Raw genomic sequence first — 17,060 nt, 5'->3', positions numbered from 1 at the left:
TCTGAGGGTCTCCCAGTCTTGTGTCTCTAATGGTCTCATGGCTGCTGAGCTTCTCTTTGCTATTACTTTCTGGACTTCATCTCTTCAGGAAACTTGCTAGGCATCTTGACTTTGCTCTGTTAGGTTACAATGAGCAGACAACCTCTACCTGACAAAGCTAGCTCATAGTTCTTTTATTCATAACTGATATCCATTCACTCTCCTACACCACACTGCATTTGTTGTGGTCTTACAACTTTGGACAAGTCATGTAAATTCTCTGCCACTCTGTTTCCTCATCTGTAGGCAACGGTAATAATAACATACTTATCTGTCTTATACCACATACAGTACAGTGTGTTTTGCAAACATAAGATGATGGCAGCCAGGAAAAGAATCTTGTCTGGTTGAGGCTGATGTGACAGATTTTTTTTTTTATCATGGTCTTTGTTTGTAACTACAGAGCAGGAAAGTTAGCTATTTGATTCAATGGATAGATTGCTGGGCCTGGAATCAGGAACACCTAAGTTCAAATCTGGCCTCAAACGCTTACTAGCTGTGTGACCCTGGGCATGTCACTTAACTCTGTTTGCTTCAGTTTCTTCATCTGTAAAATGAACTGGAGAAGGAAATGACAAACCACTCCAGCATATTGGGCAAGAAAACCCTAAATGGGGTCACTAAAGAGTAGACCGGGAGCAGGAGAATGGCTACAAGGATTTATTCAAAGATCCCCTCCAGATTCCCAACATCTTTCCCCATTGATCACACTTCAAATGATCCCATTTCTAGGCTGTAACTTGGTTTGGATGAAAATATGTTCGATTGAATTGAACCAACGGCCTCAAAATCCTGAGCAGGCTGAGAATTTAGTAGAGAGTTGGTGACCAATGGAAGTGGAGACAGCAGTGTCACCTCCGCCTCCCACTAGTCCCCAAATACACACATACACTGCCCGTTTCCTCCCCAGTCAACTGTATACAACAGTCCACGGGCCACCTGCCCATGAAAATTCACTAGGACACAATGCACTGTGATCGCGTGGTGCCCACGTAGAGCCAGGTCTTGGGGACGAGTCCCCGAGTTTCCAAGGCGACGGCTGACAATAAAGCGCGGGTCCCCGTCTTCCGGGCACCCAGATCTCAGCTGGCTGCTGAATGAGTCCGGGCAAAGGATCCCTAGCGTCCTGAGCCCCGCGAGCAGAAACACACAACCGGTGACAGAAGTGAAACTTTGTTTCCCAACATCCATTCCAGCTATGTACGGGCCAGGTAAGAGAGCCAACTCCCTGCTCCAGTTCGGAGCCCTTGCCAGGGACAAGGAGGAAGGAGGATCATTTCTGGGCTCTATAGGGAGAGGGAACTACCTGGAAAGTGCTGCCTCCTGTTAAACCATTATCAGTGCCAAACCATTGCAGACGAGAGAGAGAGAGAGAGAGAGAGAGAGAGAGAGAGAGAGAGAGAGATGACTCATTCACCTCCATCCTCCGCCTGGGATCTTTCCCCGCCTAAAATGTGTACTTAACTGCTTTCAATCCCTTATGATGAGTCTTTAAAACAAGGACAGGGCAGGGTCAAGCCCATCAGGAGAACAAGGAGACAGGCAAAGTAGGGAAGGAGTCAGGCAGCTCTGGAGTGGGCACAGGCAGCATCCCGGGATCCCGTTTCCAAGGAAGCATCACACCCTTCTCTGCACCTTCCCGTGATTTGCAACCGTAAAAACAGTTGAAATAAATCCAACATTAGCACATGAGTAAAGGGAGAGGGAGGGGAGAAGAGGATCTCCGTAATGGAGGCACTTGAAATCTACTCTGGTCATGGTCCTTGAGAGCAGACCTGGCTTTGGGCATCCGTGGAGACTTTAATATGTGGTGGAATGCAAATAAATTCCAAAGCAAAAGGGTTTATGTTTCACAGTGGTAAGGGGGCAGGACAGCGCAGCGAATTCTAACCTTGGCTGGGGGGAGGGGAGACTGTGGTTACTAAAAAGTAAATTTTGTATGTAGCAGATGTAGTGTTCCTAGCACAGGGTATGCATACATATGCGGCAGCCTCCCTGAATTTAGCTATTTGATCTACTCGGAGTTGGGGAGGAGAGAGCCTCCTCCTGCTGGGATACTAGCTGCCTGATTTACGATGCATTCGATTTCATCCTTGCCATTCTAATGACCCAAAATACCCGGTTGCAGTTGTCTTGCTGTGTAATTGAGGCTCCGACATCTATGGAGCGGTGGGATGTTGTAACACTTTAAGTTAACAGAATTGTGGGCCTGAGCATGAATGAAAGGTGTATTTCCACGGGCCAGGGAGAGGAATGACGGGTGTGTGGAGAAATCCACCTCTTTATTCCTAGGTCACAAATTGATTTAGAAGTGGAAGAAGAAACAGACCTAGAGAGGGGAGGAGACTTTTCCTGATGTTCCAGCTGCTGTAAATCACAAAACTAGAATGTGAACTCAGGTCCTCTGACTTCAAACTCAGGGCTCTTTCCACAGCACCCTGCAACAAGCCTACTTCGTTGGATTCTTGGGTTGTGGAAATATTTTGGGGAGGGAACAACCTTTATCTTCAGGGCCTTTGCAGGGAGTATAATTTCAAGGGCCCTCCTCCTTCCCCAATCGTCTTGTTGAAGCCTGCAATTACCTTATTAGGTTACAAAGGCAGCTCTAAAAGGCTTAAAATGTCAACAATGGCTAGATGAAGTCACAAACATATTATTGACTGAAACTCATTCATGTTAAAGTATAATCAGTTAAGCTATCTGTTAAGAGTAAATAAATTAAAAGATAAATAAAATTTAAAAAGAGTAATTTAATGACAGATATAAGATACCTGGCTATTGGAGTTAGAAGGCAGGGGGCACTCTGGGATTCTGAAGAGGTGAGAAAGGAGGAAAAAGGGTTACAGAACAGGGTTTAAAAAACATAAACTTCAGCGTGGCTAGGTGGTACAGTGGATAGAGCACCAGCCCTGGATTCAGGAGTACCTGAGTTCAAATCCGGCCTCAGACACTTAACACTTACTAGCTGTGTGACCATGGGCAAGTCACTTAACCCCAATTGCCTCACTAAAAAAACCAAACAAACATAAACTTCCTTTTGAAAATGTATTTTGGTAACTATTTAATTATAATTGGTTTCTTTTGTAATTCTCTATACTCTATGCATTTAAAAACATTATTGAGAAAGAGTGCATAAGGCTTCCCTTGACTACTAAAGAGGGTCTATGACATAAAAAAAAATAGGCCAAGAACCCCAGGTGGAGAGAGAGAAACTTCACTGACTCAACAATTATACTTGCCCAGTAGGCCTTGTTTATGTCCAACTGTGAGTAGATGAAAAGATACTCAGTATTTTTGTCCGAGTCAACTATGTACTAGCCCAGCTCAGCAAAAAGTGTCACTAAGCTGTGTAAACCACCGACATTGCTTTGTACAATTTGCGAAGTAATTTTTCTTTTTTAATTTTTTTCAAGTAACAACCTTTTTATTTTTTATTTTATTTTATTTTATTGGGGCAATGAGGTTTAAGTGACTTGCCCAGGGTCACACAGATATTAAATGTCCAATGTCTGAGGTCAAATTTGAACTCAGGTCCTCCTGAATCCAGGGCTGGTGTTTTATCTACTGTACCACCTAACTGCCCCCTCAAGTAACAGGTTTTTAAAAATAAATTTGTCGGGGCAGCTAGATGGCGCAGTGGATAGAGCACTGGCCCTGGATTCAGGAGGACCTGAGTTCAAATCTGGCCTCAGACACTTAACACTTACTAGCTGTGTGACCCTGGGCAAGTCACTTAACCCCAATTGCCTTACTAAAAAAAAAAAAAAAATTAAAAAAAAAATTTGTCCCTTCCACTATCCCCCCTCTTTAATCGAGCAAATTAAAAACAAAGAAACAAACCCTCAAATAGACAAGTCCTTCAATACATATTTACAGAATCTCCATTACATTTATATTCCACACTTTGTTGTTATTGTTCAGTCTTGTCCAACTCTCTGTGACCCCTGTGAACTTTTGTCCATGGGATTTTCTTGGCAAAGATCCTGGAGTAGTTTGCCATTTCCTTTTCCAGCGGTGCCCCCATTTTTAGAGATGAGAAACTGAGAAGCAAATTAGGGGTTAAGTAACTTGCCCAGGGTCATACCAGCTTGTAAGTGTCTGAAACTGGATTTGAACTCAGATCTTCCTGACTTCAAGCCCAGTTAACCACCTAGCTATCCACACTCTTTGTTTAGTCATTACCTAACAGGAACACTTGCCTCTAATTTCCAATATTTTCCAATTTCCAGTAATTTCAAGTTACCTTGAAAGGAACTGCTATATAAATATAAACATCTTTTACGCTCTGGGAACCCATATTCAAATGGGGAAGACAACATTAGTCAATAGTCCAGTGGGCATTTCTTAAGTACTTAACAGAGCTAGGCACTTTGCTTGCTAAGTGTTGAGGATATAAATAAAGGCATGCTCCCTACCCTCAAGAAATTCATATTCTAATGGAAGAGATAACATGCAAAAAAAATTGCATATACAGGGAGCACCTAGGTGGCTTAGTGGATAAAGCGCCAGCCTTGGATTCAGAAGGCCCTGAGTTCAAATCTGATCTCAGACACTTGACACTTACTTGCTCTGTAACCCTGGGCAAGTCACTTAACCCTCAGTTGGAATGCACTATCATTATGAGGCTTGGAGATAAGGGAGGTATACTGGGAAAGGTCTGCAGGAGGTGAGATTTGAATTGAGTCTTGACTGAAGCCAGGGAAGGCCAGGAGTTGAAGGAGAAGAGGGGAGAACATTCCAAGTAGAGGAACAGCCAGTGAAAAGGTACTAATTAGGGAAATTGAGTGTTATGTCTAAGGAACAGAAAAAAAGGACAGTGCCACTCAGTCTTGGAGGGGAATAGATTGTAAGAAGACTTGAAAGGTAGGAAGGGGGCCCAGATTGTGAAGGGTTTTAAGAGCCAAAGAGGAAAGGATTTTATATTTGATACTAGAGGAGACTGGGAATCACTGGAGTTTATTGAATAGAGGGGAGATGATAACAAGGTCAAACCTATGATTTAGGAAGACAACTTTGGTAACACTGGGGGAAAGGCCAACCAAAAATCTATTGGAGTAGTAGTCCAATTGTGAAGTGATAAGGGCTTGACAAGGGTATGGGGTAAGCTCATTTTACAGATGGGGAAGAATTAAGGCAAACAGGATTAAGTGACTTGCCCAGGTAGTGTCAGTATTCTGAGGCCTGGTACTCTGTCCACTGTAACACCTACCTGCCCACGTATAAGAATACATCTCATTGTAAATAAGACCACATTATGATTTTGTTTCAGGACAAACTTCAACCAAATCAAATTTAAATTGACAACAAATGCTACCGTTAAAAATCTCAATTTTACTAAGGGTGGAACATAAGCACCCAGCACCTAAGATTTTAGAACCAACTGCATTCATTTAGCTCACTTTCAAAGACACATGGTAGCAGTCTCACATTCCCATTACCCTCTTTATAGATCCCATGAGGCTCCAAGGATTTGGGTGTGCCCTTCTAATGGTCCTCCAAAGGACAGATTGTTAGGACTCTCAAAAAATCTCATGTTACAGATTTATTTCTATAGTAGTTTCCATTTGATAAACATTAGACCTTGATAGACTATTATCTGTCTGAAATTAAACAGGCATTTCTCCAAAAAGTTTCTCAAATCATTCTTATCTCTATGGAATAAGAAAACTTTTCTCAAACCTCTTCCCAAAACTCCAAACCCTTGACTTTTAAGCTTTCCATTCACAGTCAGGGCAAATGGAATCCAACTCTAACTGTCCATCTATTCTCCTCCTATCTCTATTAAACCTTCTCACTTGTAATTTTTTTTCCTTTCAGTGGACTTTGATTAAAACCTATCAACTTCAAAACTTGAAGTTTACACTCTGATTCTTCACTTTGCTTTACCTTTGCTACTTTTCTTAAGTCCATCTCATCTTCATACTAGGGGACTTCAACATTCATATTAATACTATTCCCTCAAACACCCTAACTTCATCCCTCACCTCAGCTATACACAAAGATGGTCATATTCTTGACCTTGTCATCATTTTTAAGTGTTTCATTTCCATATTCATGAACTCTGAAATTCCTTTATCATTCCATCTTCTCCTCTATCTTCCCCTCCCCCCCATCCTGTTCTTTATTATCCTCACCATCACTTTTTAAAAAAATATTTTTTGGGGGGCAGGGCAATGAGGGTTAAGTGACTTGCCCAGGGTCACACAGCTAGTGTTAAGTGTCTGAGGCCAGATTTGAACTCAGGTCCTTCTGAATCCAGGGCCGGTACTCTATTCACTGTGCCACCTCGCTGCCCCTCTCGCCATCACTTTTAATTCCTCTGTCCCTCAATTCTTTCCCAGGCCATCACCCTTCCGCTGAAAATACATTCTTCTTTCCCTATCTTGACTCCTTGTTGCAGCAATCATCTTCTATACTTTCCTCTGTGCTTGAGCCCATTGCCTAGTCTTATTCTAATACCCATCGATCATGTCTTGCCAAGCCTCAATCCTGGATTACTCCTATCTTCTACTACCTTCACACTGTGCTCAGAACAGAGTCTAGAGAAAATCCTGAAATCAAGCTGACTAGGTCCACTACAAATTTATGTTACATCATATCGACTAGGCCCTCACTGAAGGACAGCAATCCTCCTAAACCTCCCTAATCAATTAATTATATCATTTACCATTTAGCCTCTTCCAAACCTTTTCATCCCCCCTCAAGCCTCTCATGGAACTTCCTTCTTCCTACCTTCCCAGCTGAAGACCTAACCTCATGCTCGACAAAAAAAGCTGAGACCATACCCCAGAGTTCCCTCTTCTCTCTTTTTCAGTTCACAACACTCAGACATCTTCTCCCACCATCTCTTCCTCCACACCCTTGCCTCATATGAAAAGGTAGCCCTTTTCCTTGCCAAGGCAAAGCCCCCTTTCTATGTACCCTGCTCCTTCCATCTCATTTCTCCATTTGTCCTAATATACCCTCTTTCTCCCTAGCACTAATCTTCAATTTCTTCCTTTCCTGCTGCCTGCAGACTCCTCCCTGTCTCCCTCTCATTCTCTAAAAGCCTTCACCTCATCCTACCATATCCCTGCTAACTATCATCCTATATCTATTTTCCTTCCCTTACACACATATACACATGCATATACATGTACGCATGCACACACACACACTCACTCAATCTGTTTCCTATGTAATAGGATGTCCAACTTAACACTTTCTTCTGATGGTGGAAGGGGAATCCTGAGATTCTGAAGGGAGGAGAGGAAATGTAGAAAAGGGATACAATAAAAAAAAAAAAAACAAACTTCAACAATATGACAATTTGCTTACCATTGTCCCTATTTGCTTCCATTTGCATATGGACAAAATAGAAACTCGATATTTTTGTCCCAGGAACTGGTACAAGTCCAACCCAGTAGGAACATTGTTCCTATGTGATAGCATACGCTAATACTGCTTTTTAAAATTAAGATTTATGAATTTTTGAAAATTGAATTGACTGCATTGTTAAGCCCAGTGGCACAATGGGAAGAATCCTGGAGTCAAAGGACCTGGATTTGAATTCTGACCCTGCTTATTAGTCTTATCTGTATGACCTTGGGGAAAAAATAAACAACCATTTAAAATTACTGAGCCTTAGTTTACCTTATTTGTAAAATTGAGGGGACTTAGACTAGATAGCCCTTTCAGGTTAGGGTCATTTCTAAATCTGTTACCCCTCTATGATTCTATGATCTATAGAAGTCATTAATGGAAGTCAGTGCGTTAATGAAGAAAACATCTCAACATATAGCTATTGTGACCTTATGTGCTAGTACTAGAAGCTGGGAAGCACAGACAAAAACAAAGCACTCTCTGATCCCGAGGAATTTATCCACTTGGGGATGGTCGTGGAAATCTCTTGATATTTTTCTTAAAATTCTTATGAATTATGTCATTGAGCAAAGCCAGCCCTTGGGTTAGAGGTTAACCACCACTGCCCTAAAAGAAGAAGAAAGAAATGGTTAAATATAAACAATAGAGGACTAGAGTTGTTTGTCCTTTGTTTTTGTTATTTTTTTTTGCGAGGCAATGAGGATTAAGTGACTTACCCAGGGTCACACAGCTAGTGTCAAGTGTCTTGAGGCCGGATTTGAACTTAGGTCCTCTTGAATGCAGGGCTGGTGCTTTATCCACTGCTCCACCTAACTGCCCCTAGTCCTTTGTTTTTGAAGAAGACCAATGATATCACAGGCGATGTTTTGACTTGCATGTGAATTAGAGAGAGAGAGAGTCTTCACTCTCCCAGAGTCAATGTCAGGAGAAAAATCAGGACAACTGGCAATGATCTGGGATGCAGTGGCTAACCTTTGTGCCTTTGATATCGGACCAAGCTCTCAGTGCTCCACAGAGCCTGTTTCAGCTGCCTTCATGGCCATTGGAACAAATTGTTCTCATCTACCCATTCTGCAGGGGGGTTGAGGGAGTCTTCACTTGCTTGGTGTAGACGTCCCCATAACTCAGCTACTGGTTTTAGACCTGTCTGTTATCCTCAATCTAGTTTAGCCCATCTGCCTAGACAGTTTTACTGGGGTGTGAACACTGTGCATGCTAAAGCTCTGAGAGTTGGGTGACCAGTTGGACATCAAAGGTGGATGAGGTATAACATTCTATATACCCCAAAGGCCCTAGAGTAATTAAAGAAAAAGAGAATCAAGCCAGGATATTCACTTTCTAGTGTCTTGTCTCCTTTAAGAAGAAAAGCAAACAATGCCTAGATGAGGTAACAAACATGCATGCCTCATTCATATTATAGTGTAATAAATCCATGTGCTCAATTTAAAAAGTGCCTGGCATTAGATATTTATCTCTTTTGAATATGAAAAAAAGAGTTAAAGACTTCTGGATGAACCGTAGGATTCTGCATCCTAGGCTTATAGAAGGTCAGGAGTTGGGGTAAAAGTATAGCTGAACTTGGCTGGGGATACACAATTGTGTGGATGGGACCCTGGGCAATTAAGCCTCTGCTCAAGCTTTGGGCACGTTAAATTTAGACCTTGGGATGGACTGGATAAGTCTAGATATGGTTACAACAGTTTTCAGAGACTGCCTCCCAGTTCATAGAGAGGTTACTGTGTTGTTTAGAAGGAGTTACACCAATAATGCATCCTTAAACTATTGGCACATAGCATAATTAGAAAGTTTGGTGTTCTTTCTTAGGCAGATGATAGATTCATAGATTTAGAGCACGGGTTTGGAACCTTTTTGGGGGTCATAAATTTCTTTGGCAGTCTGGTATCCTCCTTCAAAGAATAATGTTTTTCAAAATTATGAGAAAAGCAGAAAACTGGGAATGGACTTTTTGCAACAAATATCTCTGATAAAGGCTTCATTTCTCAAATATATAGAGAACTGAGTCAAATTTATAAAAATATAAGTCATTCCCCAGTTGATAAATAGTCAAAGGATATGAACAGGCAGTTTTCAGATTAAGAAATCAAAGCTATCCATAGTCATATAAAAATGCTCTAAATCACTATTGATCAGAGAAATGCAAATTAAAACAACTCTGAGGGTACCACCTCATACCTATCAGAGTGGCTAATATAACAAAAAGGGGAAAATGTTGGATGTTGGAGAGGATGTGAGAAAACTGGGATGCTAATCCACTGTTGGTGGAGTTGTGAACTGAGCCAATCATTCTGGAGGGCAATTTGGAACTGTGCCCAAAGGGTTATAAAACTATGCAATACACTTTGATCCAGCAGTACCGCTGCTAGGTTTATATCCCAAAGACAGCCCCCAAAAGAGAAAAAGATGTAGCTGTACAAAAATATTTATAGCAGCTCTTTTTCTGTTGGCTAAAAATTGGAAATCAAAGGGATGCCCATCAATTGGGGAATAGATAAACAAGTTGTGGTATATGATGGTGATGGAATATCATTGTTCTATAAGAAATGACAAGCAGGATGATTTCAGAAAGGCCTTGAAAGACTTGTATGAATTGATGTATAGTGAAGTGAGCAGAATCAGGAGAATGTTGTGTATAGTGACAGCAATATTGTTTGATGAAGAACCTTGAATGACAACTATTCTCAGCAACACTATGATCCAAGACATTCCCAGAGGACTAATGGTGGATCATACTATCCATCTCCAAAGAAAGAACTGATATTTCACTTTCTTTCATTTTCTATTAATTTTTTTCTTATACAAAATGACTATATTAGGTAATTTTTTAAATAATTGCACATGTATAAATAACTATCTGAATGTTTACCACCTCAGGGAGGAGGAGCAGGGAGGAAGGGAAGGAGGAATAGAATTTGGAACTCAAAACTTTAAAAATGTTTGTTAAAATTTAAAAAAAGAATAATATTTTAACTACTTTATTCTTTAATATTTTATTGTTAAATTACATATAAATATATTTAACATTCATTTAAAAAATTTGAGTTCCAATTTCTCTCCTTTCTTTCCCTTCCTCCCCCTTCCTAGAGAAGGTGAGCAACTTGACATAGTTATATATGAATAAGCATATAAAACAAATATCCATATTAACTATGTTGTGAAGGAAAACACAGACCAAACAAAAAGAAAAACCAAGAAAAATAAAATTTAAAAAGTACGCTTTGGTCTGCATTCAAACTGCATTAGTTATTTTTCTGGAGGTGGATAGCATTTTTCATCATAAATCTATTGGAATTGTTTTGGATCATTGTATTACTGATAATAACTAAATTATTCATAGTTGATTGTAGTACAATATTGCTATTACAGTGTACACTGTTTTATTTTTTGGTTCTGCTTACTTCACTTTGCATTAGTTCTTGTAAGTCTGTCTAGGTTTTTCTACAAGCATCCTGCTTATCATTTCCTATAGCACAATAGTTTTTCATCACAGTGATATAACACAACTTGTTCAGTCATTCCCCAATTGATGGCCATCCCTCTCAATTTCCAATTTTCTTTGTTCCCACAAAAAGAGCTGCTATAAATATTTTTTTGTATGTATAGGTTCTCTTCTTCTTTTTAAAAAAATATCTTTGGAATACAAACCTGGTAGTGTTGTTGCTGGGTCAAAGGATATGCATGATTTTATAGCCCTTTGGGCAGAGTTCCAAAGTGCTCTTCAGAATGGTTAGATCAGTTCACAATTCTACCAACAGTGTTTTAGTTTCCCAATTTTCCCATAGCCCCTCCAACATTTGTCATTATTCTTTTCTGTCATATTAAGAAACCAACTCAATTCAACTCCTTCTGAGTACATGACTTCATTATGAGACTCAAATAGCCTCCGGAAATCTGGGCAAGGGGAAGCCATTTTGATTGTGATTTCTCTGGCTAATTTTCTCCTTCATGAGCCAGGTTGACCTAAATTCTAATGAAGGGAGCTAGGACAGAAGCTCATATCTCTGGGAGGTCATGGAGGGGTCGGGGGAGAGGATCTAACTCAAATTATAAACAGAACTCAGGTTTCCAGTTGGATGGAGCTGAGCCCAACCTAGTTAATGAGCAAATACCTTGAGAACAGCTAGAATGAAGTGGCATTCCTTAGCTATAAAATGATATTACAAATTAATAATCAAGTGATACAGCATTAAAATTAATTTTCCTCATATCTAAAATTCAAATTTCCATTTAGTTCTAGTCTTTTCATCAGGAATGCTTGAAAGTCCTCTATTTTATTAAATATCCATTTTTCCAATGAAGGATATCACTCAATTTTGTTGGGTATGTGATTCTTGGTTGTAATTCTAGCACCTTTGCCCTCCAGAATATCATATTCCAAGTCCTCCAAAGCTCTTATTTCATAGATGTGGAAATTGAGAGTCCTGTGACTTGTACAAGGGGCAATAAGTGACAGAGGCAGTATTTGAACTTAGGTCATCCTTTAAATCATCTATGCTTTGTTGTGAATGAAATTCAACAAAAGGTAAATTGACACATTTTATCCACGCAATATATAAGTAGTTTATTAATAGAACACACCTATTAAAAAAGCGGGCCTAATGACTGCCTCAGTTTAGCCAAAAGACAAAGAATTGAAGAAGCAAATTTTTTAAAAGAATAGAACAAAAACTAACAGTAGGTGAGCAAATCATACCATTGGTTATGGTGTTGGAAACACTGTGGGTGTGAGGGATCATGATTGGTTATGTTAAGGGAAGGGGTTTACATGTACATGTGAGCCTAGGACCACTCCCTCTGTTTTAAAGGAATGCTTTATGGATTTATGGGACCCAGGTGTATCTAAGGCTATTGATAGTGGGGGGACAGTAAACTCACTGGTGTTTGGGAATGAGATAAGACCTCATTGGGCAATGAGGGGCTAAGCTAGGGCTAAGTCAACTTGTATGCTCTCAAGGATAACATACAAATGTCATGGAGTTTTTCAAGAGATGAAAATTATGATGCATAATGAGCTTCCTTGGCACAAAGTGATTTGCAGGTGGTTCTAGGATAGAACCTATGTGTTTTATGCAAATATTGAACTTTCTACACTTTATTCAAAGAGTTTTTCTTTAACTAAAAGTGATCAATAGGAAGAATAAACGTTGGCATCTCACTGTGAGAGAGCAAGACTGAACTTTTGAACTCATGAGCTTCTACACAGATGAAGACAAGGCTTAGGTTTGTTAAAGAATAATGTTACATAATAGAATCAATTACAAAATACAGGATCAATAATTAATTGTCTCAGCTTTTTCTATTGTACCATGATGCCTCCTCTATTTGGCAGGCATTGGAACAGTCTTCAAACAGCCATTTCCCCTCAAATAAACCTTCTGAGCTTCTTCATAATCATAACAACTCCCATCTTTTAGTGTTTTGACATTTACAAAGCAATTTTTATGCATACCTTTGTTGTTGTTGTCGTCCTTTCTGAGCATTTTCTCCCCACTACAAACCCTTTGAGATTGCAGTGAAATGGGAACATTAGGATTTGTACTGTCTTAATATTCCCATTTTAAAGATGAAGAAACCCAGGCACAGAGAGTTCAACCAACCTTTATAGGGTCACACAGTTCATGTTTGGCAGAGCAGGTGGCTTTGAATCCAAGTCTTCTACCTCCAAATCCCAGGGCTCTTTTCACTGTCTCACAACCAGATGTTACCAAAGATGATTAGACCATTGGATATTATTTTCGACTTTGCTCTCAATCACCCCATATTATTTGCAATCAGTTAATCTTGATGCTTCTTTTTAGTTTCTCTGGGTCAATTTCTTCCTTTCTACTTATGAAGAAACTGTGACCCCAGTTTCTCATCGCTGGATGAGACACTGCATGTAAGGAATTTAAAGTGCTCTATAAACGATAATTAGTTAGCTGGTCACCTGCTTCAGTGGATCCAGCTCTACTGATCTTCTTCCAACAGCTTTTTATCATTTTACTCTCCTGATGAAACTGCCTCCTATACTTCTCTGTGGTCTCTTATAAAAAGGTAATCCTGGAATACTATTTGAGTCTTTCCATCAATTACTTTTTCCATCGTCTTAACCCTTCAATTTTCTTCCCTTCCAACCTTTTATGTTTTGATGGTTCTGGGATCTCATCGATGTGGGTACTTGTTCCAGCAATATAGATTACAACCCATCTTCGCCTCTCTTACTCTGATCCACTCTCATACACGCTGTCCTATTGATCCTCCATAAAGCCAGACCACTGTTCTGGCTTGTCTTGTCATATTTTCTCAGCTGTGACTCATTCTCATCTCTAGGTCTTGGCTTATGTAACTCACCTTATCTGCATTACCCCTGCTGCCTCACCTTCAAAATGAACCCATTATTTGCTTTAAACTTGGCTCAGAATCTATTTTCACCAAAGAATCTGTGCAGACCAACTATTAACAAAGGATCAATTAGATGAGAGAATATATTTGAAAGGGCTAGCAAATTTAAGTGTTGAGGGGAATAATAGCTAACTCAGACTGCAATCAGTATGCAAAATTATCTTGATGGATAGGTGGAGTCAAGATGGCAGAATAAAAGGAAACATTAGAGGCTAAATCTCTTTCCACACCTTCTTGACAAAAAATTTAGAGAGTGCACCAGATTGAATTCTTTTTGCAGTCACAGTATGATTTTTCTATCCTAGGGCAGTTTAGGGAGGTGAACAGAAAAGTTTGAGGACCTTGGGGAGGGAGTTTGGCACTCTAGTGGCCATGTCAGTGGCCTAGGAGGCAGATGGTAACATTAGATCATGATCCTCAGACAAAGCAAAAGTAAAAATAGATTTACTCAAAAGGGATAGAAGGGGAGACTTCATTTGGTTAAAAGATTCAATAGACAATGAATTGCTATCAGTACTAAAACATATATGCACCAAACAGCATAGCATCTACATTCTTAAAGGAAAAGTTAAATGAGTTACAGGAAGAAATCGATAGTAAAACTATAATAATAGGGAACCTCAAGAACTCTCAGATCTAGATAAATTGAACCAAAAATAAATAAAAGAAGTTAAGGACCTTAATAGAATTTTAGAAAAGTTAGGCTTTGTTTCACCTATAGTCATTTGACATCTGAAATGGAACATTTCACTTATTGGGTCACCATGGAAACAAGCAGAGCCAAGGAGAAGATTTACCCCAAACAAAGGAAACCTAACTTGAATCAGATGCCCTTGTTTGTTAGATATAATAGACCTCAATGTTGAATGGGAATAGTAAAGTATACCTCTTCCTCAGTAGTACATTGCATAGTCACACACACACACACACACACACACACACACACACACACGAGTTCTGTTTCATGGTCTCAGTGCTTCATTTATGCTTCAATGTGATTCAATTATATGATTATTTTTGCATCTGTTTTTGTTTTTGCTGGGCAATGAGGGTTAAGTGACTTGCCCAGGGTCACACAGCTAGTAAGTGTCAAGCGTCTGAGGCTGGATTTGAACTCAGGTCCTCCTGAATCCAGGGCTGGTGCTTTATTCACTGAGCCACCTAGTTGCCCCTATATGATTATTTTTGATACGGCTAATGCAAGAATTTGTTTTACATGATAAATATACATATCAGTAATGGGTTTTGTTTTACTTGCCTTCTCAATGGGTAATGGAGTGGAGAGAGGAAAAGAATTCAGAACTGAAAATTAAATAAAATTGAGTTTAAACCAAAACAAAACAAAAGTGATCTTGACTAGCTATAAGACTCAGCAAACTACAGCTTGAGGGCCTAATCCAACCATTCTTAGCTCATGGTTCATACAAAAATAGGCTGTGGATGAAATTCAACCACCCCTGGGTAGAATAATATTGAGATGGGATGAATTTATAAAGATGGAAAATAATAGGGATAAATGTAATGTACAAGTTCAAGATGGCAAGGAAGGGGGACCCTGGGGAAGATATGTAACTAGAGAGTAGTTTTTCAGAAAAAAAGACTTGGGGGTTATAGAGGGCTGCAAGTTTAGTGTGAACCAAACAGCACAAACAGCTAATACAGCTTTAGGCTGCAGGAGAGATTACCAGAGAATCAACAGTTCTATTGCACTTTGCTCTGGTCAGATCACATCTGGAATACTGTATTCAGTTCTAGACTCTACATTTTAAAAAATATGTTGGGGAATATTTTAGCTGGAGAACATCCAGAAGAGGCCATTGGAATGGTGAAGGGTCTTGAGAATCCTCCAAATTCCTGGTGGAAAGAACTTGGAGTATTTAACCTTGAGGAAGAAGACAGGATAGCTGTTTTTAGTCTTTTCAAAGATTTTCATATGGAAAGGAGATTATACTTGTCTTGCTTGTTTGTTGTTCCAGAGGGCAAGACTGAAAACAAAGGGTAGAGGTTATAATGAGGTAGATTTGGGCCTGATAATGGAAATAGTTCCTAACAGTTGCCTATCCAAAAGCGATTTGGATTGCCTTGGGAGGAGGTAGTAAGGTTCCTCTCCTTGGAGAGTTTCAAATAGAAAGGAACCCAGGAACCAGGTAAGTTGTTAGAGGGGATACTTGCTTAGCTATGTTGATCTCTGCAGTCCCCTTTAGCTTTGAAATTCTGTAATTCTATGGCTATTTATAGAGGCAAAAGGACTCAGAGGGTCAAAAAATTGGCCAAATTCTTATAAAGGAATTTCTTTTAATAGGCACAGATAATTTGGATAATCCAAGTCAACATGCCCCATCTTTTTAATAGCAGGACTTAATGGTTTGTATTATCCAGAAAATTGACATAATTCATTCATGAGACATGACCTCAAAGACTCTTTCCAACTATGATTCTCTAATTCTGTGCCTATATTTGCATGGCCCCTTAACGACCAAAAACTTTCTATTGCTTTTTTTTCCTTCCTAACTATTCTGAGCCTATCACTAATAGTTAAGATGCTACATTTGCATTGGAAAAGGTTCCTTTATAGAAAAACTCTTATTATGCCAAAACTTTTTCTTTGTTCCGTTAATGCTCTCAAACAGTCTCCAAACAGAGACTATCCCATGTTCATCAAATCTGAAAATGCTATGTTTGGCTTTCAGCTGGGGATACCAATTGGAATTCCTATGAAACGACAATGATGCATGTATACACCCCTAAACGAGGAGAAGTTCCTGACCCAGTTCGGTGAGTTATGTATTGATATAAATGCTTCTGACTAGTTAATTTTGTTTTGTTGTGTAGCATCAAAAAATTTTAAAAAATGATCAGTCAATAATAGCATCACTGAACTCTGTGCCCAGAACTGTTCTAGGTGTCATTGGTGCTGAAAGATGGAAGAGTCATGCTACACATTTCCTGCCCTCCAGGATTTATAGTATAATTTGGGAGGTGGAAGAGACAGACAAAATAAATGACAACAATGGCAGGATGCCCACAACATAGCATCAACTATCATAAAAGTTTTGTATTGGGAGCCACAGTACTTGGATTTAAATCCCTGCTGGCTACACCACTTATTTGGCCCTGAACCAGTTATTTCCTTCTTGAAATGAAGGGGATTGCACTTGGTAATCACTAAGAACTTGCTCAGCTAAAAAGATAGAATCCTATGATCCTGTGAAATAGATATGTATGTGTGTGTGTATATATATGTATATGTGCATGTGTAT

At 39.5% G+C, this 17,060-nt stretch overlaps 1 protein-coding gene across 1 annotated transcript in view; it reads left to right on the top strand.

Annotated features, from left to right (window-relative positions):
* Positions 1–1,119: 1,119 nt before the first annotated feature.
* The window catches only part of TEX26 (testis expressed 26), a 32,966-nt gene continuing 17,025 nt past the window's right edge, over positions 1,120–17,060 (top strand). The window contains exons 1-2 of the mRNA XM_043998909.1: positions 1,120–1,250; positions 16,491–16,575. Of these exons, the coding sequence (XP_043854844.1) occupies positions 1,238–1,250; positions 16,491–16,575 (98 nt within the window). The 5' untranslated portion in view covers positions 1,120–1,237. The remainder of the gene's footprint in view (positions 1,251–16,490; positions 16,576–17,060) is intronic.

This window comes from Dromiciops gliroides, chromosome 3, assembly GCF_019393635.1.
Source record: "Dromiciops gliroides isolate mDroGli1 chromosome 3, mDroGli1.pri, whole genome shotgun sequence".
NCBI classification, from domain to species: Eukaryota; Metazoa; Chordata; class Mammalia; order Microbiotheria; family Microbiotheriidae; genus Dromiciops; species Dromiciops gliroides.
This window is presented reverse-complemented; position numbering and strand designations above follow the sequence as displayed.